This window comes from Rhinolophus ferrumequinum, chromosome 20 (genome assembly GCF_004115265.2).
Source record: "Rhinolophus ferrumequinum isolate MPI-CBG mRhiFer1 chromosome 20, mRhiFer1_v1.p, whole genome shotgun sequence".
Lineage (NCBI taxonomy): Eukaryota > Metazoa > Chordata > Mammalia > Chiroptera > Rhinolophidae > Rhinolophus > Rhinolophus ferrumequinum.
Window position 1 is genome coordinate 7,956,503 of NC_046303.1, and position 27,120 is coordinate 7,983,622.

Genomic DNA, 27,120 nt, shown 5'->3' on the forward strand with positions numbered 1-27,120 from the left:
ACAAAACACTCAGGATGCCTGCTGACAACGCTCTGCCCTAGACTGTCAGATATCAGGACAAGTTAGTCCTCAGGGAGGTCAGCGGACCAGAAGGCAGGAGTTCAGGCTGTGTCTCTGCCAGACGCCGGCTCTGTCATCTCCACGCAGTTCCTTAGCTTGTCTAAGTCTCAATCTCCTCATCTGTAAAAAGGTCATATCTCCCAGAGCTGTTGTGAAGATTAAATAAGGTAATGTTTGCAAAGGACTTAGCGTGGCATCTGGCACGGAGAGAATGCCTTCGTGAAGATTGTTACTAATATGAAATTGCCTTCTGGTGAATTATTTTATCACAAATGTATGGAATAATTTCTTTGTTGCAAACTCATGGACTTTAAAAACCCTAACTTTAGAAAAGACATAGAAAGAAAAGATGAGCCAGGAGTGGTAATATTTTCTAACCTTGTTTTTATAGGTGGCATGGAAATTTACACTGGAGAAGGCACGAGAGATTGTCAAGGGATCCCCGACTCTGGTAAGCAGACAATGGGGAGGATGCCAGCATCTCCCTGGGTGTGGTCACCCCTTCCTGGCCCCTGCCCTCACACTCCAAGGCTGGGGAATACTCCAGACACAAGCCCACCACATACCACAGTTGAACTGGATTCAAGTAGGAATACGAGCTCCCTCCCTTTTCCTCTTCCCTTCTCTCTACAGGAGTGGTTCTCAACTTCAGCGCTGGGACTGGATAAGCTTTCGTTGTGGACACTGTCCTGTGTGTTGTAGGATATTCAGCTGCGTCCCTTTCCTCCCAGTCATGACAAACAGAAACGTCTCCTGACGGTCCCAGATGTCTTCTGGTACTCACTGTTGAGACCTGCTGCTCTCCAGTGGACCATTTTGGGGAGGCTGTATATCCGTCTGCTTCTCCACTTTCTAGATATGTGACCATAGAGTGAGCCTCAGTAAGTTAGGGACAATAGCATGTTCCTTTCTCGAAGCGTGGATGTCACGCTTCAGGACTAATCACGCATCAGGACTAATCGAGCTGATGTGTGTGAAGTGCCTGGTATCATACACTCAGTACAAGCTAGTGAAATCATCACCACTATTATTCCTTTTCCCAATTCTTCCTCTTTGTAATAATACTTTGATTCAATAGATAGAACGTTTAGTTCAAATCAGTTATCATGGAGTCAAGTACCTGACTTAGACCCTGGTTACAAACCAGCCCCAGTTAAAAGGAAGCAGGAAAGTGGACCTTCAAATAAAGGGACATCCCTGGATGCAAGAGGAAGCGTTCACCAGAGATGAGAGGGCCGTGCGCCATCACTGGCTTCTCCCGGCTGACCATCCCGTCACTCACCCTGATGCACACTATACCTAAAGTAGGATCGATCTGGCAACACGAAAAGAAAGAGGAAGAAAATTCCTCAACGCTCAGCTTGCCAGATTTAGCAGATAAAAATAGAGGATGCCCGATTAAATTTGAATTTCAGATAAACAATGAATAATTATTTTTAATTTTTTTTTTTTAGTGTAAGTATGTCCAGTGCACTCTTATCTGGCAACAATACAGTGGGGGGCATTGCGTTTTGATGTACCAGGTGGATACATGTCGCATAGCAATGTGCTGGCATTTCTACACAATCGAGTAATCAATCCCCTGCATTGCCAATCATTATCTAATTCAGTGAATAATTAAAGTCCAACGGGAGCCAGTTCAGCTCATCTGCTTAAGTCATTGAATAAGAAATTGAAACACCACTTGGAAGGCTGGACCAACATTTCAGAACGCTAAACAGAACTGGGGAATACAATTCTCCTTTTATTCTTATCAACGTGCATCTCAAAACTTCATCTCAGGTCATTGTTTACTTCACTAGCACTAATGGCCTTGGTATTAACTCAAGGCTAATTAGGATTTTACAATTTTTCATTTCTGTCACCAGAATTGCAAGCATAATTCACAGGGCAAGACTCCAATAATTCCTTTCAAGAAGCCAAAAAAAATTTTTTTTTTCCTGCGGAGCAATTCAACAATAATAAACTCCTCTAAAACTTCCTCCAATTTATTTACTCTCCAGATTAAAGTATCAAGGAAAAAATAATCAAAAAATGCAAATAAGTGTGTCTGAAAAACTTCTCAGAGGATATTGGCTGCAATTAATTCTATTGTGGTGGCTGATGGAACCGCAGATGTAGTCAGGATGCAGAAACATAGAGGGCTGTCTGTCATCTCAGCACAGCCTGTCAGACTGGGGAAATCCAGACTGGGAAAAGTTAAGTACTGTTGAGAGAATCAAACGCTCCAGAGAAGATGGCCTCTCAGTGAGGCCCTAAGAGCCTCCTCAGGGCGACTTTTCATGGATTTGGCAGAAAAATGAGCATCTAAGGGTCTAGAGTACCTGATTATGGAATCACTTTACTTACTTATCACAATAACTCCTACAAAGTAGATAGCACATTTTTGTTATGAACCCCATTTTACAGATGAGAGAACTAAGGATCAGATAGGTAATTTACTCACTCTACATAACTAGCAAGAAACCTACTATTTAAATCCAGATCTAGCTACTCCAAGTTCCTAGTCTTTCTACTCTGCCAATAGCTCTCAACCAGACCTCCTCAGCACTAAATTTCGGGAAGCGCCATTCACACCACAGGCTATGTAGATATTACAATTGTGCAGTGCACAACCTGTGCAGCTGTACATGACAGTCCTGATCATGAACATACCTATTCAGTAGGATCTTCTGGGAAGCCTTTAAAAATTGCTGCTGTTCAAGCTCCATCCCAAACTAATTAAATCCAAGTTAAATAATACACAACAAGGGTTGCAAAGGACTTCACTATGCAGAAATTCAATTTTAGGTTGGCTGTGTACAGAAGAGTCGTTACCCTCCTCCTCTGACCGTTTCTTTATCCCATTCACCACATTTCCCTTTATTCAGCCCATGTCGTTCTGTGTTCATTTAATATCCTGGTATATGGGCAAGCTCAGGATGCAAGCGGAAGCTGGTTAAACAGATTGCAAAATAAAGATGCTACATGACCCACTGTGCCCAGGGTCCGCCCAGATTTGAGACTTCCATTTTAGATGGGATTACACACAGCCTGAGGCAATATTTTGCATTCATTGCTGAGTTAACAACAGCCCACACTTTTGCCTCTGTCTAGCAGAAGTTCAAATTGAAAGGAAAGAGCTGGCAAACATGCAAGGACTTCTGGAGTGTTGTTCTGTGTTCATTTCAATTCTCTTTGCAAGTCAATTATGAGAAGAGGTTAGTCTTTCCCACACATACATGTGATGAAAAGACTGGGTAATCAATCAAAACCCCTGTCTGAACAGGAGGAATTCTGGGGGACAAGCTACATCATCTTTTGCTCACATGCTAGCCCCAGTTTCTGCAAAATAAATGTCAAAGACAGCAATAGTCTTCAGGCAGTGACAGTGAATAGCTGTGCAATTATAACATTTATCCTCTTGCACCTCTTGTGTCATAATTCTAAGGCTGTCCATACAAATGTTTTGATGTATCGATTATCATCGGTGTTAGAATCTACATTGCCGTTCGGTTCGTTAGAGCAAGGCATTCCGATTAAGTAAATATTCAAAGAAGTAGCTCAAGCATTCAAATGCACCCTGACTTTGGGTCTCAGAATGTGTCTGTATTTCCAAATTGCCACCGATGCTGTAGAATAATTTCATGCTGGTGTTTGTTTCACCGTGTGTCTACAGTCCTGACCTCAATCAGTTACCAGGTCTCTGGACTCAACTCTTCGAAACACCCCTCCTTTCCCCCACCCGCCTCCTCCTGCCTTACACCTCTGGCTCTGAACTAGTGACAAGTTTGCCCTCCCCGCCCCCTCCGCTGGGGACATTTGGCAATGCCTGGAGACATTTTTGGGCTGCTGGCATCTAGGGCTAGGTGCCAGATATGTTACTAAACATCCTACAGTACACAAGACAGCCCCACAACAAAGAATTATTCAGCCCCAAATGGCAATAGTGCTGAGGTTAGAAAACCTGGGGTTAGGCCTCAGGATTTGCATATGCCAACAGGTCTCTGTGCCCCATCTCACCTCCTCCAGGCCATCCTCTCACCCCAGAAATACCTTTCTGGAATATAAGTGTGATCCCTCTGCATAGCACCTTCAAGGATGCCACACTGTCCTCGGGATAACGTGTAACGAGCAGTCTAGGCTTGTGGAAATGTCTCCTTCCTTCTGTGGTTCCCCATGGTCTCGTGATTCCTATGCTCCAGCCAGGTCGAAATGTTTGGTGGGCCCCCAAGATGCCAGACTCCCACAGTACTACATGGGGTTCTCCCGCTGCCCGCAGCCATGCTACTCCAATGCCCTGGGACCTTGTTAAAATGCAGATTCTGATTCAGCAGGTCTGTCTTGGGGCCTGAGACTCTGCATTTCTAAAAGTTCCCAGGTGACATCAATTCTCCTAGTTTGCCATCACACTTTCAGCAGCTATGACCTGGAGCAGTGCTACCCAAATTTTAGTAGCAGGTCTGGGGACTGCAATTGGAGTCGCAAAGCCTAGAGCAGCTGTCTCTGCCTTCCCACCTGCCTCCTTCCTACCTGACTCTGGGTCATTTCCTGCCTCCTCCTCTGGGTTCCCATAAAGCCATGTTCACACCTGGACCACTGCAGATCTCACAGGCATGCTAAGAGCTGGGATAGCCATTCCTACCCTCCACTAGGCAGTAAGCTCCATGAGGACGAGGATCGCCTCCTCTGTCGCCACGCCTTGAAGATAGATGGGGATGCTAGTCAGGACGGTTCCTATATTCCTAGAAAGCCGGGCAAACATCATAACAGTCCTTAAAGACCTCACTTATAGCCTGAAAGCGTTGCCAGTCCTCCTTTGCCAGGGTCATTATTTCACCACCACTGTTAATTCAACACATAGCCCTCCGAAGGACTCTTTGGGCTGGCAGGAATCGACTCTCTCTCCCTTCATTGATCATTGGTGAGCCCTAACTTTTTCTACCATTGTCTTTTTGTTTCATCTGAGGACAGTGTCATGGAAACCACAGTCTTTCTAAAAGCACTGCTTAATAAAAAACCAGGGCTCTTATGGAATCCGCGGTCTGACATCCCTTTGCTCACAAAGCTTGAGGAGCGCGTTTGCACTGTTCGTCTGCCCCCACCAGGAAATGTGGCCTTCCTTCTTTCTTCTTCCCAAGCCCTGGCCATGTCTCTCCTGTTAGTTTCTATTTGACCTCATAATAGGATGGAATTCTTTTCTTTGAAAATGTTCTTTACTTTCAAATCTTTTTCAAAGTCCTGGAGTACAATGAGGGAGAGGCATTGTGTTCTCTGAGTAGATCGACCCAAGGTGGGCCAGACCCTTTGGGGAGGAGATGGAGGGCGGTGAAGCTGGGAATACCTGGCTGGGTGACAAGGAAGGGGCAGCCTTCACTCTGAGGAACGAGCAGGAACAAAGAAAGACACAGAGGAGGAATGAATATGAAGTGGGGGGCCAGGAACAAGAGGTAAATTGAGTTAAATAAAATGGCCCAGCTTCTAGAGGAAGGAGAGTTCAGAAATCCTGACGATGGAGCCAACAGGAGAAGCCGTCTAGAACCCTCTATAAGCTGGGGAAACTTTCCTTAACTTAAACAACTCTTTGTGTTTTTTTTTTTTTTTTGTTTTCTCTCCAGAAATATTCCAGAAGCAGTGCTGATATTTGTTGCCTCCCATTTTTGGCCAAGATCTGTCAGGAGATTAAATCGTACGTATACTATTTCTACCTTCCTAAGTACGGCACAGGGTAGCGTCCGGGGTTGTCCTTCTTTTCTAATGACTAAAATGATCTTCCAATTTCAAAGGCCTCTTCCTCCAGGGGAAAGTGGTTCTTGCTCGTGACTTGTACAGAAACTAAGAAGACAAATTAGCTCTACACAAATTATTTTGGAACTACACTGACTACCAGTATCTCTGAGCTTCAAAACCTGACTGACACCTGGGACTGGGACACTGCCTGCTCGTGAGACTTCTGAGCAGCTCCGGGCACACTCGCACCACCCTTGGGGACAACCCCTCCTTGCTGTGTACGATACAGACACAGTCAACAACTCATCGTGACAGGGACTCTTTGTGCATCTTCCGTGCAAGGCACTCACGAGGCTGGGAAGGGACCGGTGTTTTCACAGAGCCCAAGCTTTTACCTGAAAATCTGGCTGAGATGTGGATAACCAGGGTTCTGAATACAGACACCCTGTCCAGAATTCCCATGCTCTCCTGTCTCAGCTTAAAATCCCATGCTCCAGCTGCGCTCTGAGTGGCGGTTATGCTGCTTGTCATAGTACTCATTGTCCAAAACATTAAAAGACGGAACAGTGTCTTGAGAGGGACATTGGCCTAAGAGGCCAAACAGTGTGGGTTGTACCTCCCACTCGGCCACACCCCACATGGCCGCTGCCGCCTCCAGGTAACATCAGGGCGCTGTTCTCGGTCCCACGTGCTACACTGTACTTGCAGTACCTTTCTGCAGGTAGTTCTCATAACGACGCCATGAAGTAGGGACCATTCGTATTCCTATTTCCCAGAGAAGGAAACTGAGTCGTAAAGAAGTCCCTTCTCTCAGCCGCCGAGGCCACCCGGTGCCCCCAGGTGTATTGGGCGCCACGTTTTCTTTGGGAACATCCACGTTCTTGGCCCCTGGGTAACGCTGCCTCCTGAGCTGGCTTGGAAAACGTGAGCCACTGAATGTGTCTGAGCCTCAGCTTCCCCGTATGTAAGTTTACGGTAGAGGCTAAACTATGGCAATGCTTCAGAAGCATTTGGGGAGCTTTTTAAGTGCAGGCTGCTTGGCCAGAGACCTAGGCGGGGAGCCCTGTGTTTTCCTAGGCTCCGTCCTCAAGGCCCAGAGCTCAGGTTTTAGTTCAGGTGCCAGACCGCAGAGGCGGCCGTGTGCAGGATGCCTGAGTGACTCACAGTAATGTCCCGTAGCTGTGAGATGCTCACGGGAAGCACACCACAGGGCCCAGCCCGTTGCTTTCATTCTTGCTCTCCTGCAGGCCGTTCCTGTGACCTGAGCCCACTCGTGTCCGGCCCAGCTCTCCTTGTGAGGGCCTGGCGGTGAGAATGCCCAGACGTGGGGGCAGGCTGGGAGGCTGCATTCGTTTTCTGTGGCTGCTGTAATAAAATACCACACACTGGGTAGCTCAGAACAATAGAAATGTGTTCTCTCCCAGCTCTGGAGGCTGGAAGTCTAAAAGGGAGGTGTTGGCAGGGTCCGTCTGAGACTCGGTTCCCTCTGAGAAGCCCTCTGAGGCTCTGGGTCGGATCCTTTCTTGCCTCTTAGCTTCTGGTGGTGGCCGTCAATCCTCGGTGTCCCCGGCTTGTAGCCGCCTCACTTCCGTCTCTGCCTCCATCTTCACACATGACCGTCTTCTCTGTGTGTCTGCCTTTTCCTTTTATAAGCACACCAGTCATAATGGATCGGGGCCCACCCTGATGACCTCACCTGGGCTTCATAACGTCTGCAAAGACCCTCTTTCCAAATAAGGTCCCATTCTCAGGGACTGGAGGTTAGGATTTCAACAGAACTTGGGTGAACACCCGTAACAGAGACACTTTCCCTATGTCCCGTCATACCTCCTCTCATGAGTACCATGGGAGCTGAATCCACTGAGCAGCTCCCATCTGCTATGGAAGTGTCTCGGGGGGAAAGGAGGCCATGCCAACGGCCCTCATACAGAGCCTCTGAGGGACCAAGAGGTTAACTTCTGGTTCATCTGCCTGCGTGAGCTCCTGCAAGCCAGCTGTGCCGAGTGCTGGCCGGGGTCCTATAAACAGTACCAACACCACTTTTCATGCATCGGGGTGGATGCTGAGAGCATGGGGACACTGGCAGTGGAGGGGAAATACCAGACAGGAGAGGAGATGCTGGGAAGCTGAGATGCAGCTGCTCCCCAGGCCCCGACCATTTCTTCAGGCCTAGCTCTTGTTGAAGGCAGACCCCTGCCTGCTCCTTGCTGAAAGCAGCTTTGCATTTTCTACGTCAAACGTGGACCCACAGGACCCAAAGTGACAACTCTTTAATTGAACCACCTTTGAAAAACTGATTTCCAGAGCTTCTGTGGCTGGGGATTTTCTTGGCCCGATGTAAAAGGGAAATTCTCCTTTTATGAAAAAGCAAAAGCAGTGTGTTTTTCTTCTTTCTAAAAATGATTGTGTTTCGAGTGTAATTTGCACCAGGTTACAATTTAGTCAGTGTTTTGTGGTTTACAAAGCACTTTTAAATGCAAACTCATTTATTCTTCAAAACAACTTGTGGCTCAGTAATAATAATAATAACTAAAAGTTACCTGGCACTGTTTTTGCACCAGGACCTCTGGTAAACACAACCGTACAAGGCAGACCCCATTATTGCCCCTTTCTAGTGAGGTAAAGCCATGTACCCAAGTCACAGAACTAGTCCTGGATACATATGATGTCTGATGCCAGCAGCCTGGTTCCAAGGCCAGGTTTGGAGGCACTACATCATCTGTCCCTTGACTCTTAGCCCCACTTTTAGATGAGCAAGTGGGTTCTAGCACATGAAATGCCTGACCCACTAGCACAGTCAGCAGGTGGCAGAGACAAGACATACGTGTCTTCTATTGCACGAAACTTCGATAAAATCTCCTCCAGCAGGAAGGGCTTTCCTGCTCTGTGCCTCTCGCTGACCTCATCCTGTTTGGTCTAATGCCTTCAAAATACATGGGAGGGCTCCCCACCCGTGGGAAACTGTCCAGCTCCCAGCCTAACTTCAGTCACGTGGCTGGCCCTTCTCAGTACCCCAAGATCACTGGTGCCTGCCTCTGCACCGCGTACTGCTCCCCACCCCCACGCGTGTCCCTGCACCCACGACAGCTCTTAGAGAGTGGGGATACCACTTAGTAAACTTTTTATCTCTGGTACCTACTACAGTGCTGAGCACTAGCAGGGACTCAGTGAAGAAATGAGGGAGAAAATAAAGAAAAGCATTATGTAACTGAAAAAAAAAGTGCAGGGTACCAGTCTACTATCACGGGGCACTCAGTGACATCAGAGTTTTGGTTTCCCAGCCTCATGAATGGGAGTGGAAATTGCCAGCTAATGACATCTAAATGGGTCAAGATTATCAGAGTAAGTTGTTTCAGAGTAAAATTTTCAGAAAAGACTTCCATCACAGAATGTGTAAAACGGCACACACTCAACCTCTCGTGCTGAGCTCGAACAACACAGTCTCCCTTCTTAGGAATCTCGATATCAATAGCCCATGCCCTCTTAAGCTTCAATTCAATTACTTCACTTCCCCGTAAGGGGCAGTTAAATAGCAGAGAGAAAATCTGTTGTTGGAGAGCAGAGATTAGCAAAGTTTGGCTGCTGCTCTTACAGACCACGGAGGTCCTTCACTTCATCTTCAGAATGGGCTTCTGTCACATAAACTCAACACAGCCATAACTGAAAATGTCTCTATTTGTTTTCACAAACCCTTTCTTTTTTTCTTAGCTCACCGGGTGTTTTGTTGTCTTTTTTCCAGAGCCATACAAAATTCTGTGCCATTCAAAGATGTCGACTCAGACAAATACAGTGTTTTCCCGGTAAGTATTGTTAAGAATAACCAGACCATGGCATCACTTCCTACAAGTATCTTTCCTTTGATACGACAAGATAGAATACATTCTACCTGAATGTATTATTAACTTAATAATACACCATTTCAAAATGTTTACAGACTTCTTGGCATCTTAATAATAATAATACATGGACCATCGAAGTGGATCTTGGACCTGGGTTTTTGTTTCCTGAAGCTAATCCCAGCTGGAATTTTCCATAGGGATCACAATTACCTTGAAAACTATTGTAAATTATTTTGGAAATTCTTAAACCTACTTTAACTTAATTTTTTTTTAAGGATGTGTGTGTGTGTGTGTGTGTGTGTGTGTTTATGCAAGTATGTGTATTTGATTTAGTACAGTTAGGATGTCAGGATGTTCTTTGTGAAAGAAACAAGCGAGTAACAGATGTCACAAACTTTCCAAAGTTCATGAGATCTCAGATATTCCACCTGGGAATGGGGGAAATAAAAACAGTGTTCAACATTATCATCATTCTTTCAAGTCAGACAGTTTGTAACATATATTAACCAGTTTAACTAGAGATTTTTAAATTATCCAGTATAATGATGAATGATTTAACCCAATAACCAATTGATTAGAGCTGACCAGACTGGTAATTAATAGAAAAATTCAGAGGGTTGGATGGTCCCGTAGTTTATGTGCACGTAGATATACACACATGAACACACATGTGTGTACATACACATACACACATATGCACAGCATACGTTCACATAACCACACATGTGCGTGCACACATGACCCCATGTATACACGTGCACCCCCATATAGCCACCTACAGACACCTACCCAACAGTGCGCACACACACACACACACACACACACACACTACCGCTTGTTATTGGCCCTGGTACTGTATTACATTTCACCTTACACATCGTATTTTATCATGTTAACCTTAATTTTCTCAGTACTCTTCAGTGTTCCTAGACTGCATCTGAATTAACAATTGCAGACGTCAACACCCCTCATTCAGCTCTGACAGCCCTCCGCCCTGGCTAACATCGGGCAGAACTGAATCCTCCCCGTGTGTACTCTTCAATTTCAGACCCTGCGTGGCTACCACTGGCGAGGAAGAGACTGCAATGACAGCGACGAAATGGCATACCCGGGCAGAAGGTAACTGTCTATGCTGTTCACTGATTTTGAAAACTAATTCCTTTCCCCAGCCTAGGGGGTTTGTGCTGACCGAGAGAAGGGCCCCCCATGTCCCAGTTGAAGTAAAGCTCAGTGAAAAAAGAACATCAATTGTCCCAGAAATGCTCATCGAGCACCTACTAAGTGCCAGGCACTCTGCACCATGCTGGGCAGTAAACAAAATAGAAATAGGCCTCCCCTCGTGGAGCTTACAGTCTCGTGGGAGAGACAACTGAGTGAACGGGCTTCTGTGGACATTTATCCAGCCTCCTGCACGAGCTCTCCTCGCAGGACTGGGCCTAGAAACTGCAGCCTCTCCTACCAGGAGTAAGGAGAGGGCTGCTGTGGGTGGAGCACGTGTCATATTTTACTCCTGGGCCAATGTCCAGCCAATCACATCTCTGACTTCAAAAACTGGATATGTCACCTTGGCTGTGACTACAGTGTCAAAGCATCAAGTTAACTAGATACCGGGGGTTTCAGAGGCATCTTTTAATGGCTTTGCCTAGCTAAATAAAAGGGACAGCAGATTTGTTCCATACCCTCACCAGCCACGTTCCACCATGATTCAGTTCGGGAACAGGGTCAACCATAAAAAGACTGGGTTGGGGCCACAGTGGCCCGTGACTATCTAAAACGAATATAATGCAAAGACGCGAGGGGAGGTTCCCGTGTGCCCTTCCTTGAAGAGCCTGTTGTCTATCGAGAACTCTTTGTGCAGAACTCAGTTATGCTTTCACCCAGAAAGCTAACATTCACTGACTGGCAAGGATATGCCGAAGACCAATGTGGATGTTTTCTCCTTAGGCCAGACAACTGGGATGCACATCAGGATTCAAACTGTAATGGCATTTGGGTAAGCAACTGGGTTAAAAGTGGGTCCTGCTCTCTTACTTTCTGCCCTCTTTAAAACCCCACTGCCTATTGGCGTTAGTCAGACCCAAGGAAGAGATGACAGACTAAATCAACTCCTTTTCTGTTGTGTGGAAGAGGGGGTAGAATTCCGATCACACAGGAAGCGTGTCAATGGTGTAATAAGACGTGAGGCTCCTTCCACCACAGACCCTGTAAGCTTCGTTTAAGGTCACCCACACCTAATCCCGTTATTCTGCTTTGAACAGTGTGATGTTAAATGGAGAGTGGTATTGGCAAAGTTGTACGGCATCCCAAACAGCAGCTGGACCAAACCAGTTGCTGTCACCATTTCACGGCAGCCAATTTCTTTCTATTTCTTAAGGCCAGTCAGGCAGAGTGGAAATTACGCTGCAGTTACCACATGTCACGGCACCTAGTCCGGTTCTCTATGAATAATGGATTTACCGCTTCCCGGTAGAGAAAAGGCAAGGAAGGAGGAAAGCCAAGCAAACACTTCTCTGAGGACAGCAATGGCAGCAGACCCAGCTTTTGTGGGGTCTCGAGCTTGTATGACGGGAGGGGTCCTCATGAAGCAAAGGAATTGTAAATTCCTTGCATTCGACTAGGAATGTAAATGACTAATTAAAACAAGAAAAGAAATTCTCACAAATTATTAGCATCTTGGAAATTCAGGTCCCTTTCTATTGAGATCTCTTTTTTGAGTTAGCAGGAGTGCTCAGCTTCTCCTCTCCACCTGGAACATTCTATAGCTCCCAGCCACTTTCAGCCCTCACACAAGCAGGGATTGTGCTGAGAGGAGTCCTCAAGTTCAATATTCCCCAGCTTCGAGATAAAGTGCTTCTGAATAGTTGCCTCCTTTATCTGCTTGGATAAAGGGGAGAAAATGTCTGTAAATATTTCTCTCCCTCCAGGACACTGATGGTCCATGGCTGCTGAGATATGAGGACAGAACAGATTGTACCCCAGTTCACCCTGTCATCAGTCACACAGCCCCTTCATGAGGAGGAGAAGACCTCTCCCCCATCAGTCACGACAGAAAGACATAGCACCCTTATACCTGTTCCTTTCCACAGAGAAAAAATGACTCACAAGCTCACAAAAGCATAACCTCAGAGGGGATTTTACAACCATCAGGCCCAATGTTTCCCAAACTGTCTCCCCAGTGTGGAATGTGGGCGAGGGGTTCTGTAGTCAAGGGTAGGAAGTGCTGGGTCCAAGAACCCTGAACAGTTTTGTTCACTTCCAGATTCCTCAGCATCTCTATTGCTTAACGTACATTGAGAAGAACCTCCAAGAACAAGAGAGTGAACACAGTTTCTAACACCTCTCTGACCCCCAAGCTCTTTTGTCTTAGAATAACGTTTATACGATTCCTATCTAGTGGAATACCAGTGCTCTCCAGAGCACAGTTTGGAAAGCAAAAGGAAACAAACAAACAAACAAACAAACAAACCCCACAAAAGTATGTGTGTATATATATTTTTTAAAGCTTTCCCTTCAAGTTATCCACACTCTCCTTGAACCTTCCAAGGTGCTCCACTAGTGGGCAGCTTTAGCTTGAAGTGTTAGGAAGTCCCCTCAGCGGTGTTAATTGAGTCCCACTCAGGCCCACTTCACATCTGGGTTTCTCGGTGTCAGTGTATTGACATGTGGGTGGGATAATTGTTGATTGTTGGAGCCGTCTGGTAAATTGTAGGATGTTCAGCTGTACCTCTGGCCTCTACCCACTGGATGCCAGTAGCTTCCCATCCCTGCCCCCCACTGTAACAACCAAAAATGTCTCCAGACATTGCCAAATGTCCCCTGGGGTGGAGTGGGGGACAAAAACAGCCCTACTGAGAATCGCTGTTCTAGAAGCATCAATCCTTAGGCACTGGAGAGGTCAGGCCTCTCTGACCTTGCGTCCCCGTCACTCAGTGGGGCCGCCATGCTCCCTGGGAGCGACGCTTCCAGAACTCCAGGACCTGGTCGTGTGTCCTTCAGAATGAGATGGTCCGGTTTCTGGATCTCTCCTTATGCCTGCCCCCAGTTCCTTAAAGCCCAACTCACAGAGAGTGTTGCTATGATGGATTAAGAGCTCTAGAGACTTCAAAGGGTTTTATCTACTGCTTTGCCTTTGTACTTTTAAAGCCATTTGGGGATGATTTGGTGTATGTGTCTCATACATTTAAAAAACAAACTGCTAATCTCATCATTTTTGTTTTAAAGGGTGTTGACCCAAAAGATGGAATTCCATATGAGAAGAAATTCTGTGAAGGTATGAATTGTAAAAGTCATTATTACAATAGAATACTCTTTTCTAGTCTGAGCCAAATTAAAGCAAACAGACCACCTAAGTAAGGAAGTGCCTGATGCTACGACTTGAAGTTGATCGATTTACATTTATTTTCATGACAAACCAGGAAAAGACATCAAGAAGACTATAGAAAAAGGATGCACGATCTAGAGAAAGTAAAACTGAATTTGTGTAATGATTTGGGGATTGGAAACCTGAATGACATTGTTAGAAAAGGCTGCAGGATAGATCACAGGGTAACTGCAATTCAGCACTTCTCCAAATAAGAAAACAAGTAAAGGTGATCATTTCTAATCTTTTCACGTCTTTCTCAATACACTACCAGGTCAGATGTCTGGGCTTGTACTGCCAGAGACCCTGTGTCAACTGGGGTAAAGACTCGTATGGGGGTGACTCAAAGGTGACCTCCAAGCTATAGCCATTGGAGTTCCCCAAAATAGCTGAGCAAAAGCTCTATGTTCTAAATGTTCAAATGCCTCAGACATCAGGTCTACCAGTGCTGTTAGGAGAAACCTATTACCACCCACATATTACTGAAGACATGTTCCTCTTGATGCCCAAAGAGTCTCAAACAAACAAACAGTCGCATCACACTTTTATGTGTAAGCAATGCTTTTCCCTAACATTTAGAAGCATTTCATTCATTCATTCATTCATTCATTCAACAGATATTTCCTGAATGCCTATTGCTGTTAAGCACCAACAGCTATACTTGGCTCTGAGTTTTCATGGGCAGACAGGATACAGTCCTTGCCCTCAGTCAATTTAAAGTATAACTGTCTCTAAGCTCTCCTATGAGCAGGAAGAGGGCAGAAAAATGTAAAGACCAAATGCATAGCTATGCAATTTAGAAATGCTTGGTGGATGAATAGAAGAATGAATGAACAAACAAACTAATGAGTAAGTAAACTCAGATCTAAGTGAAATCTTGGTGTGAAGCTCTTATGTCACTGTGGACGCTTCTTGGACTCCCCACATCCCAACCCCTCCTGGATGACCTGGGCCTTCTCAGTCTCTCTGAGACTTGTGTGGCCAAGTGCTAGCTGTCACAGAGGCTCAAGATAAAAAGCCACTGGAGTAACGCCGATTTGGGGGCTTTGGAGGTGGGGGAAGGAGGCTCCCCTCTTTGACTCTGGGAGGCATTATTTGATTCTTCCAGGATCCTAAGGGATTTGGAAGAGTCCATGCATCACCCATGGGTGGAAGTTGGGCCTTGAAATCAGATTAACACACAGGGTTGCATAGAGAACCTTTGTGTCTCCATTTCCTCATTAATCAGCCAGAATCGTCCAGCCAGTGCTTTTGTGTATATAGATTAAGGGCTTTAAAAGACCATAACACCTATGAAAAATCAAAATTGTTCTATGAGGTCAGTAATTCTTAAAGTGAATTATAACATAAATTGGTGTGTTTTCCAAGAAAGCAATTTCCAGAACCAAAATTTAGGGCCTATTTCTGAGTTCAGATGAAATTTTGATTCATTTATTCATCCGTCATTCACTCAGGATGTTGCAAGGCAGTTTGTTTTATGCTGAGTTAGGAAACACACCTTCATCTATATAGCTTAGCTCGTAGTTCCGACAGCCTGGAAATCTCATTCAGCTTCTAAATGCTGTGTTTCTGCAACATATGAAAAGTGGCAATGCATCACCGTTATGATGCGCTGTGCATGGAATACACACCAGGGTAGCTGCTCTCCTAACTGCCCAATCTGGAGGCTTTAAACTACTTGAGAGCATAAATAATGCAAATAAATTATTCCACCTAGGTTCACAGCCCCGGGGGATCATTTTGCTGGGAGACTCAGCTGGGGCTCATTTTCACATCCCTCCTGAATGGATCACAGCTTCGCAGATGTCCTTGGTAAGTAATTTTGGCAGTCATCATTCCCGGATGTGCTGGCCTTTGTGTTTGTTTCACTTGCTCTCTCTGGATGGGATGCCAGCTCCAAACAGGTGCAAATTTCCCTTCTCAGCTAAATCTGCTGAGAAGATTTTGTGCACAATAAAAGGCACACCCACCGCCATTTCAGTTCATTTAAAACAATGTGACAAGAAATGTGAGGGCGCTGCCACAACAGACTCCTAGCAGGAGCCATCCCAGCCGTGAGAGCAGGGGGTGGTGCCGCTGTCCGTGGGACGGAATCTCGGCCCAGTGGGGAAACCCTTGTTGTACAGCCTCCTCTGCTTGTGGTTCCCTCGTCCCTCTCCTAGAAAACTGCAACTCTGATCCAGAGAAGTAAAACTACAGACATGACCATTTTTTCTTGACCCCTTCTTCCCAGACTAAAGAAATTAAACGTGAACGTGAACACTCTCGGTTGGTACCTCTCCCAAGTCCCCAAAGTAGGCAAACATAGGCCTCCCTTTGTAAGGATGGGGAACCAGGGAAATATCTGGACATAAAATATGCCCATGATCTCAAAAGAAGAGTGCCCGTTTGAGAGAGGCTTACTGTAGGAAAGAGTGACGTTTTGTAAAATATTAAATTCATATTCTCAACAATCCTTGAGAGGTGATTGTACCCGTGAAAAAGGAAGAATTTAAGATCAGAGAAGACTACTTTCAGGTGGAACAAGAATTCCTTGACATGAAAACACAGCTGCAATACTGACCAGCAAGTTAGACAATGCAAAAAAAACAGAAGGAGCAAACCAGTCAGCCAGCTAGGGAAATTCTGGAACTCAGACAGACACATGCAGACTGGATAGGAAACCCAGAAGAGGAAACACATCAGGCAGAGAGGAAGCAGTGAGCAAATAAATAATAAAAGACAATTTTCTTCAGTTGGGCTAATGTCTGTCTTCTATCCAAACCCCCACTGAGCTCCAAGCCAAAGGATAAAAACACCTCTCTCCTTATCATGTCCTGCTTCTTTTTTTTTTAATTCCAAGTATAAAGAAAAATCTTGCAATCATTCTGCCCAACGGCCAACCAACCAGGGTACAGACTATGAAGAAAACTTCACAGACGTATCTCTCAACAGGCATCAGACATATCTCTCAACACTAAATTTTAGAAAATGGTGAAATGGCCTCTACAGAGTTTTAAGGACAGAAGATTATGTGTCAAAAATACTCTAACTGCCAAGGTATTGTTCTTACATGAGGGCCACAGAAACTTATTCTCAGTCATTCAAAGATTCAGAAAACATACCAGACATATGTCTTACAAAAAAAAAAAAAAAAATTTAAGAAGTATTCCACTTCTCTCTGAGCATGATATTACAAGATGAAGGCAAAATATAAACAAATAAATAAAATGCTAGATTTAATTACATAAAATTTTCAAATGTATGCAAAGTTAAAAACTTCATAAAATTGAAAAACTAGAACATTTATAATATTTAAGGCAAGATTTATGTCATTTAATAACAGAATTCTTGGATATCAATAAGAAAAAAATTAATTTTTAATGATCAAGACCATGAACAATCAATATAAAAACAGTTTCATCTTCAGTAGTAATCAAAGAAACACAAATTAAAACAATGTAGTATCATTTATCATCTATCAAACAGAGAAAGGTTAAAAAGTGGCAAGGCCTAGTATTAGCAAGAATATGGTAAAATGGGTGTGTTCATTCATCACCAATGAGAGTTTAAGTTGCTAGAACTTCTCTGTAAGGCAATGTACAAAGTGACACTAAAATGTTTGTGGTTTTAGCCAGTAATAGCACATCGGGAAATTTACCTTTAAAACTGATCAGTCATTTTGCTCAAGAATCTTTGTACATGAGCATTCATCAAAGAGCTATTTACAAGATCAAAAATGAGAACAGAAATAAAAAATAAAAAATAGGAGGTTAGATATGTAAAATAATATTACACCCATCAAATGAAATATCATGCAACCATTAATACGTGTATTAGCGACACATTCATTGGCAAGAAAATATGTTTATGATAATTTATTAGGGGCAAAAGCAGGTGACAAAATAGTGTGTATGAACCATTTTTTGTGACTATATAAATGGGTCTAAATGTGCGAACTAAGAAAATAATTGTAAGGTTGTAGATCAGTATGTTAACAGTAGTATCTCTGGATGGTAGAATTCTGGGTAACTTTTTTGTCTAACTTTTCTTCAATGAACTTGTATAACGTATGTACCGAATTTTATAAATACAAGATTTTGGGGATTGTTTTGCTTTGTTTTCAGCAAGTACCTAAGGAAGTACGCTAAAGAAAAGCCAAAGCATTGCTTTATTTAATCTTTAAAAAAGCCCTCTGAGGTAGATGTTACTACAGCATACCTTCACTTTACAAACAGGTACTCAGAGAGGATGAGTACACTGCCTAAGATCACACAGCTAACAGGTGGCAGAATCGTTTCCTGTCAGTGTCATCTTGGACAAGCCACCTAACCAGAAACTCTGTGAATGAGGATAGGAACAATCTCAAGCAAGGCCATGTGCTTCAATGAGCTAATACTGGTTGTGAAAATGCTTTAGAATCATGCGCTGGATTCAAACCAGACAAAAAAGTAGGTTGACACACAACTCACACAGGGCAGTGTTAGCAGCTAACCAGCCTGATCACTGACCTCTGCTCCTCCTTCCCATCATGCCTCTACATGGGCCTTCCCATGGGCCTCTGGAGGCTGAGGTAAGGGTGCCTCACTTTAGGGTTCTCCTGGAGAGGACAGCCTCTCTCGCACTCTCGCCAGAGCCTCAGCTCACTCTGCAGTGTGCTATGTTTCTGGGGAAGAGAAAGACTCACTGGGAAGACACTTTAAAGAAATCACTCCTCCACACCAGGCAGCCAGCCCTCTCCTGCAGTCCTGATGACTGGAATTTGAATTGTAACATTTTTTATCTGCTGTTTGCAACAACGAGCTGATTGAAATACTGCAGATGAACATTTGTTGGCTTGCTTTGGGGCTATTTCCTCCCCCAGCCCACCCCCTGTCACTTTGTGGTAGTACATAAATAGCTTTGAGACAAATAACTCTGAGAACAGCAATGATATAGGGCTGATGAGGAACCCAAATTGAGCACAACGGTAGCTGAGATTCATGAATCTTATTAACGTGTTAATAATGCTATTGATGGTAGGGGAAACATCACAGTTTTAGTGTCATTTTATCATGTATTTCAAGTATTTGATGTTCTAGCATTCTTAAAAGTGTCCCTTCAGGTTAACGTTCCTCTCCAAGCTAAACATTAGCCTAGTCACTCCGAGTCTTGGCCACTTCTCTGGGATACCATTTGGTAAGAAAGATGGGACAAAAAGAATAAAAGAGAGAGATTTTGCTTAAAAAGTTGACAATGAAAAATGAAACTTTATCACCAAGTTATTGTCAAAATAATGCTGTACAAATCACCCCAAATCTCAATGACTTAGAACGACCGTCATGTCTTCTCATGCACACATGTGTTGTCTGGGGTCAGCTGTTCTAGAATGAGCTCTATTGGTCTGGGCTCCACGCTGAGCGTTGGGTGGAGAACTGCTCCATGCATCTCTCATTTTTCTCAGCCAGGCAATCTATCCAGAGCGTGTTCTTTTCATGGTAATAGCAGATGTGCAGGAGGGCAAGGCCTCCTACACAAACACGTTTGCCGTATCATATCCACCATCAACCCATGCACCGAAACAAGTCACATTGCCATGGGCAAAGAGGTCTGTGAGCCCAAAGTGACAGAGGGAAGGGAGTGAGTATTTGCTGTATTCCTTTTATCTAATTATAAATGTTAAATATGCAACGGAGAAAAATAAGCAAATACAGAAATTATTAAGAAATCATTCAAGTTCCACTTAATACTACCACCCAGAGAGAATCATTTTAACATTTCAGAATATAAGATTAGTTTTAAAATATTTTTTAAAATATTTTTCTTAGGAAAAAAAGAAGGTATAGAGTCAATATTAGCACCAATTTTGAGAAGCAAAATAATCACCACTACCATCTTAACCGTTTCTCAGTATATTTTCATTCTTCCTCAGCATTCCACCTCCACCATACACACACACACACACACACACACACACGCACACTATGGAGTCACAAGAATAGCAAGTATACAATTGGTGATTCTCCTTTTTTTACAGTTAGTACTAATCATAATCATTTTTCCACACTGCTAATGGGTCTTTATATTTATTAGTGTACAAGCCATAATCTATTAAACCATTCACCAAAGACTGGATATTAAGCTGATTCATGGTGTGTTTTTTTGGGTTTTTTTTTTTGTGGGGGGCTATGGATCATACTCCTGTAAAAAGAAACAAAACAACAACAACAACAAAAACTTCCCATTTTTAAAAGTTACTATCTACAGACTCTCTTCATTTGCATGGGGAGTCAGCCTAAGTACGAATACCATGCATAGCAGACATCCATGAGGTATGTTGAGCTCAGATCTCTCATGTTTTGGTTGTTTGGCTTGTGATTTTTGTAACAAGTATAAATAACGTATCCTCACATACTAACCTGGGACCTACTATGTGCCAAGCCCTGTGATAGGGGCTAATGATACAGTGGTGAGAGGATGGCAAGAACCCAGGTCCTTCAGGCCTTACGGGAAACGCAGACAAGCAAATAGGCCATTGCTTTATGAGACCACATGACATTTTTTTGCCTTTGTCTCCCTGTAAAGCAGAAAACACTCCGGCAAATGCACCCCCCCGCCAACTGTGCCCATCGCAAAGGAAGCCTCAGCCGGGTATCTTTCTGGCAGCAGCTGCTTCTCCTCTGCTGTTCATGCCATCCTCTAGTTAAGCAGTGTAGCACCTGGGACGCCTGTTTTCAGCTAATTAGATTAGGAGTGTGTTCATCTGGAAAGATATTTGTAATTCAATAAAAAGAGTGTGAAGAATCACCCTCGTGCCTCTACAGACGGGAAGGGTTCTGAGCCTCACTCCACTGGGAGCAGGAAGACGACAGTTCTGCCTTCTCCCTCCTTAAACACCCCTAGCTTCTCTTCGAGATGTCCTCAGCAGTCAGGTTCAAAATGAGTCCCCATGTTACACAAAAGACCTCAACTTAGATTTCAAAGAAAAACAAGGAACAAATCTGAAAATACTTTCATGCTGTCTTTTTTTCCTTCTTCTTCCAAAGGAAAAAACAATCAGTGCTTGAGTTGTTTTGCTGAAAAAGAAAGGGAGGGAGAGAGACCATCAAGGCCAGCAACAGAGGCTGGCCTCCTGCTTCTTTCCCCATCTGTTCGAAAATTATTTCCAAAATATTAAACGCTGCATCTCACTGAACCGAGATCAGATGATGGGTTGGGGTTGGGGGAAGTGGAGGGAGAAGGGACTGAGAAACACAATTTCCCAAATGTTTATTTTGCTAGCGACACTGCGGTCTGCACTGTTATAAAATCTTAGCACGACCCCTGGCAGGCTGTTGTCTGTAGGGTAAGGAGGCGCAGCTTGAATTTCGTGCTGTGTCAAGGACACAATGAATCCTTCATCTGGCTGCAGAAAATGCATATTCACCCGAGAGTAAATGGGCTCCAGTCTTTCACGCCTGTATATGCTTCATTCCTCTCTTCGAGATGAGTTTGTAGGTCAGGTTTGGCGACCCTGTATTAGCCCACTGAGAGCCCAGGTGGTGAGAAGCAAGGCTACCACCCTGACTCTCACTAACCTGCCCTCCTTCCCACTCTCTGAATTTATCAGTGAGCATCAAGCGTCCCTTAAGCAGAAGGCTGATTTTCATGGTGCATACAAAATATGGAAGTGCTACCTCAGCTAATTTCATGTCGACTCCTGATGTATTTAAGACTCAGAGTACTTTTTTATTATATTTTTTAAGAGGAGGAAAGGCTCTTGTTTGGTAATACGGACAATATGACATTTTCTCCTCCTCAAACATCTTGCAGGCTGGCAGACTAAAGATGCTAAAGAGTGAGAAGCCTCAGTCCTAGTTGCTTTCCATTTATTCTGTCAGAAAAAGAGAATTGTGTTCACTGTGGTGAATCCTTTTCCCCAGCAGTGATCGGGTCACAAGAGACAGAAGGTTCTTTTGTTCTCTCTCCATTTAGGAGCACAAACCAGGCGAGCTGTGCCTTGAGTTCTGATCAATTCAGCGCCCTGTTCTCCCTGCCCTGGATTTCTTACCTGCCAGCAAAGTAGGGTGCTCTGGCAGAGACTCATTCTTCTGAACACATCAGTGATCTTAGCCCTCACTGCCTCCTGCGAGAATTAAAAAGACAAACACTCGTTGTTCTGAAAACTACAAGAGGCAATTATTTTAAGCCCCATACTTCTGAAAGGCGCTTATAATTACTCAGCCCACATGCCTGCGCTCCCAGCACATCGCATGGAGATTTCCTCACGGGGAGGCAGCGTGAGTCACTAGCCGCCTGTGCAACCCAGTGTGCTGCCAAGACTCGAGTGCAATCTCTTACCCCCTCGTTAATTGTATCTGCCACTTTGCTTCACTCTCGCTCGAGTTCCTCAGCCACAAAATGGGTCTCATGGCACTCACTCATCACAGGGAAAACACTCAGAATCTCAAATCAGTTGGGATGTGGAAAGAAGAGATTTTGGCATTTAGAAATCATTTTAGATGGTTGGACCTGATTATTACACACCACTCATTTAACTCATCCCTCCATGCCACTCCTTGGAGAAATAAGAAGGATACAGATTACCCAGCTCAGCCTTCTCAAATGCCTGAGGGTCAAGACCGGCTTCCGTATGATTTCCTGGGGATTTCCTACTGAAGGAAATGGCTGGAGGATTGGTAGGAGGTATGAGCTAAAGCCTAATTCCTCAAGGAAAATCAAAGGGAGCATTATGAAGCACAAAACCCAACAATTCCAGGGGCAGAAATTGAGGGCAGCATCACGAAGCCAAGAATTTAAAGCCTAATTGATTTAAAAAAAAAAAAAAAAAACCAACACACACACACACACAAAATAAAAAAGGAAAGTAGATCAGGAAGACAGTGAGGTCATGGTCTCATGTTGGTAACATTTTGAGAGCCAGCAAGAAGGGTGGGTAGGTCAGCTCTTCTTAAAAGACTGGTTATGAATCAGGCAGGGTATCGGCCTACCTGCTGTAACAAAGAATTCCAAAATTCCATGACTTAAGATGGAAATGTATTTTCCTCTCATATAAAAATCCAGAGGGAGGCAGTCCAAGGCTGGCAGGACAGTTAGACCATTCTCAGAGTTCAGCTTCCACCTCTGGGTCCCACTTTTGCCATCTCCCACATGTAGGAATGAAACAGAGCCAAGTGAGGGCACATACATCCCTTGGGAGAAGTTGCCATTGAGGCGGCACACATCACTCTCTCTCACACCCAATCATCGAGAACCATGTGCCCACCTAACAGTGTGGGAGTTCTATTACTAAGGTCAGAGAAAATCAATAAGGGTGAACAACTGGAGCTCGAGATGGAACAAGCAGCCTCTACCCTCAAGGAGCTTAAAGTGTAGTTTGGAAGCCAGACAAGTAAACTCACAATTATAATAACATATTACCAAATGCCAGGCATGTTTTCATGTAATACAGAAATGACCTTGTTATTATGTGTATTTTATAGATAAAGAAACAAACGCTTCGAGAGGTTAAGCTAACTTACCCAAAATAATGCAGTTCAACATGGTGCCCAGATACAAACTGAGTCTGTCAGAACCTAGAGCAAAAGTCAGCCAACTGTGGCCCTTGGGCCAGATGCAGCCCTCCACCTGTTTTTGTAAATAAAGTTTTATTGGAATGCAGCATACCCATTCATTTCCATGTTGTCAATGGCTGCTTTCACACTATAATGGCAGAACTGAGTAGGCACAACAGAGACAAAATGGCCTGCAAAACCTAACACGTTTACTGTCTGGCCCTTTGCAGAAAAATTCTGCTGGCTCTGTCTTGGTGCTGATGTGTTAGGTACAATTGGTTGAGCACGTGAAGGGTGTGGTGACAGCCAGAGGAGGGCGCCATACACAGAAGGCTAACACTGGGCCGATGAGTAGCAGTTGATCAATAAAGACCATAGAGTAGGAAGAAGAGCTTCTGACAGGACCTAGAGGTCCAATGGGCCCACAGGGGGTGAATGGAGTGGGAGAGGTGGAGCTGTGAGTAGAAGCTGGGGCGGTGGGTGGTGACTTGTGGAGGGTGACATGGGATAGCTACCGTAGCCTGTAGGTCAGCCTTTCCCAGACCTGGCCAGTCACTGCAGCCATTTAGGGCACTTATTAAAAATAAGGATTCCAGGGATCTACCGCAAACCTACCCAAACAGGATCTGCATTTTAGAGAAGCTCCTCCACATGATTCTGCAATACACTGCTAAAGATGGTAGGTGGAGAGTGAGGAGGCAGAACGCTGGCCCGAGGCTGCGACAGGAACCCAGGGCCGTCATATGTGCAAGCTGGAAGGACGGAAGCAGCGAGGTTTTGTGGCCGCTTCTTGGGAGGCGGTGAAAGGGGAGAGGAAGAGAATGAGGTCATTTCATACAAGGGACATAGTGGGGAGTGAGGGCCCCGTTCAGGCCTGGTGCCCTACTGACGACTTCCCGTGTTCTCACCTCTATAGATTGACGATGGACTTTGGCCTTCCTCCAGAGTCAAATGCTGGATGCTACGTCTCAAAAAAAAAAAAAAAAAAGGAAAACTACCCTCACCCCAGACAAATGGCAGCCTGACTGCTTTAGAAATGACCAAACCTTCTTACAAAACCTAATGAAGGTATCAAAGGGTCGACCTTTATGATATGCACCCTTGTTGCTTGTTTCTGACCCTCAGAAGAGTTATTTTCTCGGTTTGTGAAAGGATTTGTTTCACTGGCCCCACGAAAGAATTGATTTGTGATTATCTTTGTAAGAGCAGGACATTTTAAACTCTTGTTTTCTCCCTTTTATGAAGTTGGATACAGTTCTCCAATCACTCTGGAAATAAGATGAAAGGAATTGAATTCGGTAGATAACGTGCAACTGCACAATGTGTTTTCGTTTGCTGTGGGACAGTTAGATGAATGTATCCCTCAACTCATTCACTGAATAAATAAACCATGGGGTTAGAGCTTAAACAATAAATAATAGAAAAGGGAAAAGAAAGAAACTAAGAGGAGCTGACAAGGTAACAAAATAATAAAAAGAGCTATTTTCAGGCAAAATGATGAAAAATTATTGTCTTCCAGTCTGTTATGTTGACTGGTCATATTTTGCTAGAATTCTTTATTTGACTATTTCTTCCCTGCCCCATAAGTTATTGAACTAGCATAGGGTCAAAGATGAAATGCAGCACCACTTCCCTGAAAATCACTTATTTAGCTCAATTTGAAGTTTACATGTGCATTGAACAGGCATCAGGCCCAGAGCTGAGCAGTCATTGTTACTAGTCTGCATGCATGTAGTATGTTCTAAGCTGTTAAATTTGGGGGTAATTTATTAGAGCAACAGGTCACTGGGATACTTGGTGTTTTGTTTGGCTTGGGGGGAAGCGGGTGTTTGTCTTGCCTGGACACAATAGGATGAATTTAGCCTTGGAGTTTTGCACATGGCATCGCTAATGCTTAAACTATTTTTCCTCCATCCCTCTTTGTCTGGTTCCCTCTTGCTAACCTGATAGGACTCATATTAGATAGCATTTCTTTCAGATTCCTTCCCTGAGCCCCACATGTGGGATCAGCGTCCCTTCAGTGGACTGACACAGTACCCTGGACTTTCCTACCAGTACCATGGAGAGCTAACTTTTATTGAGCACTTACAATTCCAGCCTTTACACCTGGATTACCTTTCGAATCCTCTCAACCACCCAGGGAGATGGTGCTGTTATTAGCCCATTTTGCACATAAAGAAACTGAGACACAGGGGAAATAAGGGAAGTCTTCAAGGCTACCCCACCGGGAAGTGGTGACTGTCTGTGCCCCTCTAGGTGGTAGCTCCATGAAAAAGGAGCTCCCAACAGCTTAACGCAGTGGTCAGCAGAGTACCTATCACAGGCTGGCATGTCACCTCTCTCTCTCTCTCTCTCTCTCTCTCTCTCTCTCTCTCTCTCTCTCTCTGGGTGTGTGTGTGTGTGATGAATTATAAAACTACAGGAACCTCAACGTGAGACTCAATCCAGTGTTCTTGGCATTCTAAAGTTCACAAATGAAACTCAGAGAGTTAAACTACATCCTTGAAGTTGTCTATTTCAAAGCATTCACTCGTGAGAACGGTGCTGCCTGACCTAGGTAAGCCTGAGATTATCCAGGCAGACACCAGATGATTAGTGCTCGCCCCGATCTCCCAGAACGCATCTGCCAGGCCCCGTTGAAAGACAAACCTCCAGACCGGCAGTGCGCGCTCTTCTCCGTGGTTGCCTTTCCCCAGCGTATGTCAGGCCAGAACAGGCCCTGGGAATATGTGAGTGGGGTATGTCCATAGGGTAGGGCCACATATCATTTCAGTATTTATCCTCAAAATAGCCATTCTACGTTATTCATAAGTTATGCATGACTTCCATAAAAGAAAAACAGAGGAGGAAAAGATGGCAGCAACTCTCGGGTTGTCTGTGGATTTCTGAACATTTTACCCAAAGCGATGTCTTGGAGACCATCCCCTCAGCAGGCAACGAGGAAGCCTCATTTTCAACAACTAGCAAACCCAGCTTAGCCAACGTTGTGTGTGATTCTGTGAGATTTGGCAGCTTAGGGGGCAAGCAAGGGCCAGATACAAGAGGGCTATTACAGCTGAGGTTCACAGTGCACCATGCCTACTGGAAGACTCTCCCTTTCTAGTTCTACCAGAACCTGGGTTCAAATCCCAGCCCCCACTATTTACCAGCTGTGTCACCTTAGCACATCACCCAAACTCCCTCTGAGTTTGTTCACCAGTTTTCCTGGCCCTGTGCTGCCCAGTGTCAGGAATTCTGCCACCAACAGAAAATATAGAAATCCTCCACGGGCCAGAACCAGCGACAGGAGGTACCAACATAAAAGGGTCTTTTGTCAGCACCTCTAATTAGGTTGAGACACAATCATTTAATTTCCAGTTCCTCTGAGGTCTGGGTTCTTTTTTAAGAGGTAATGTCCAGCGTCTTATACATGGTAGTTGCTCAAAAACTGTTGGTGGAAGGGAGAGAGAAAGAAAGGGAGGGAGAAAGACGAATCCCTGCCTCACAGAGTTCTTGGATGAAGTTAAATAATTTGTGTGAGTGTCCTACCTCAGTGCTTGGCATACAATGGAAACTGAGTCTTAGTTCCCTTCCCCTCTCTGGCTCGAAATGCAAAAGTTATCTGGGAAATATAACACATTACAGCATCACGAGTGGGTAT

General features: G+C 44.5%; 1 protein-coding gene across 1 annotated transcript in view; it reads left to right on the top strand.

The window, feature by feature from the left end:
• Positions 1 to 27,120, top strand: part of AOAH (acyloxyacyl hydrolase) — a 140,270-nt gene that overhangs the window by 47,704 nt on the left and 65,446 nt on the right. The window contains exons 5-11 of the mRNA XM_033088018.1: positions 452 to 511; positions 5,658 to 5,728; positions 9,509 to 9,569; positions 10,657 to 10,727; positions 11,553 to 11,601; positions 13,830 to 13,878; positions 15,686 to 15,780. Of these exons, the coding sequence (XP_032943909.1) occupies positions 452 to 511; positions 5,658 to 5,728; positions 9,509 to 9,569; positions 10,657 to 10,727; positions 11,553 to 11,601; positions 13,830 to 13,878; positions 15,686 to 15,780 (456 nt within the window). The remainder of the gene's footprint in view (positions 1 to 451; positions 512 to 5,657; positions 5,729 to 9,508; positions 9,570 to 10,656; positions 10,728 to 11,552; positions 11,602 to 13,829; positions 13,879 to 15,685; positions 15,781 to 27,120) is intronic.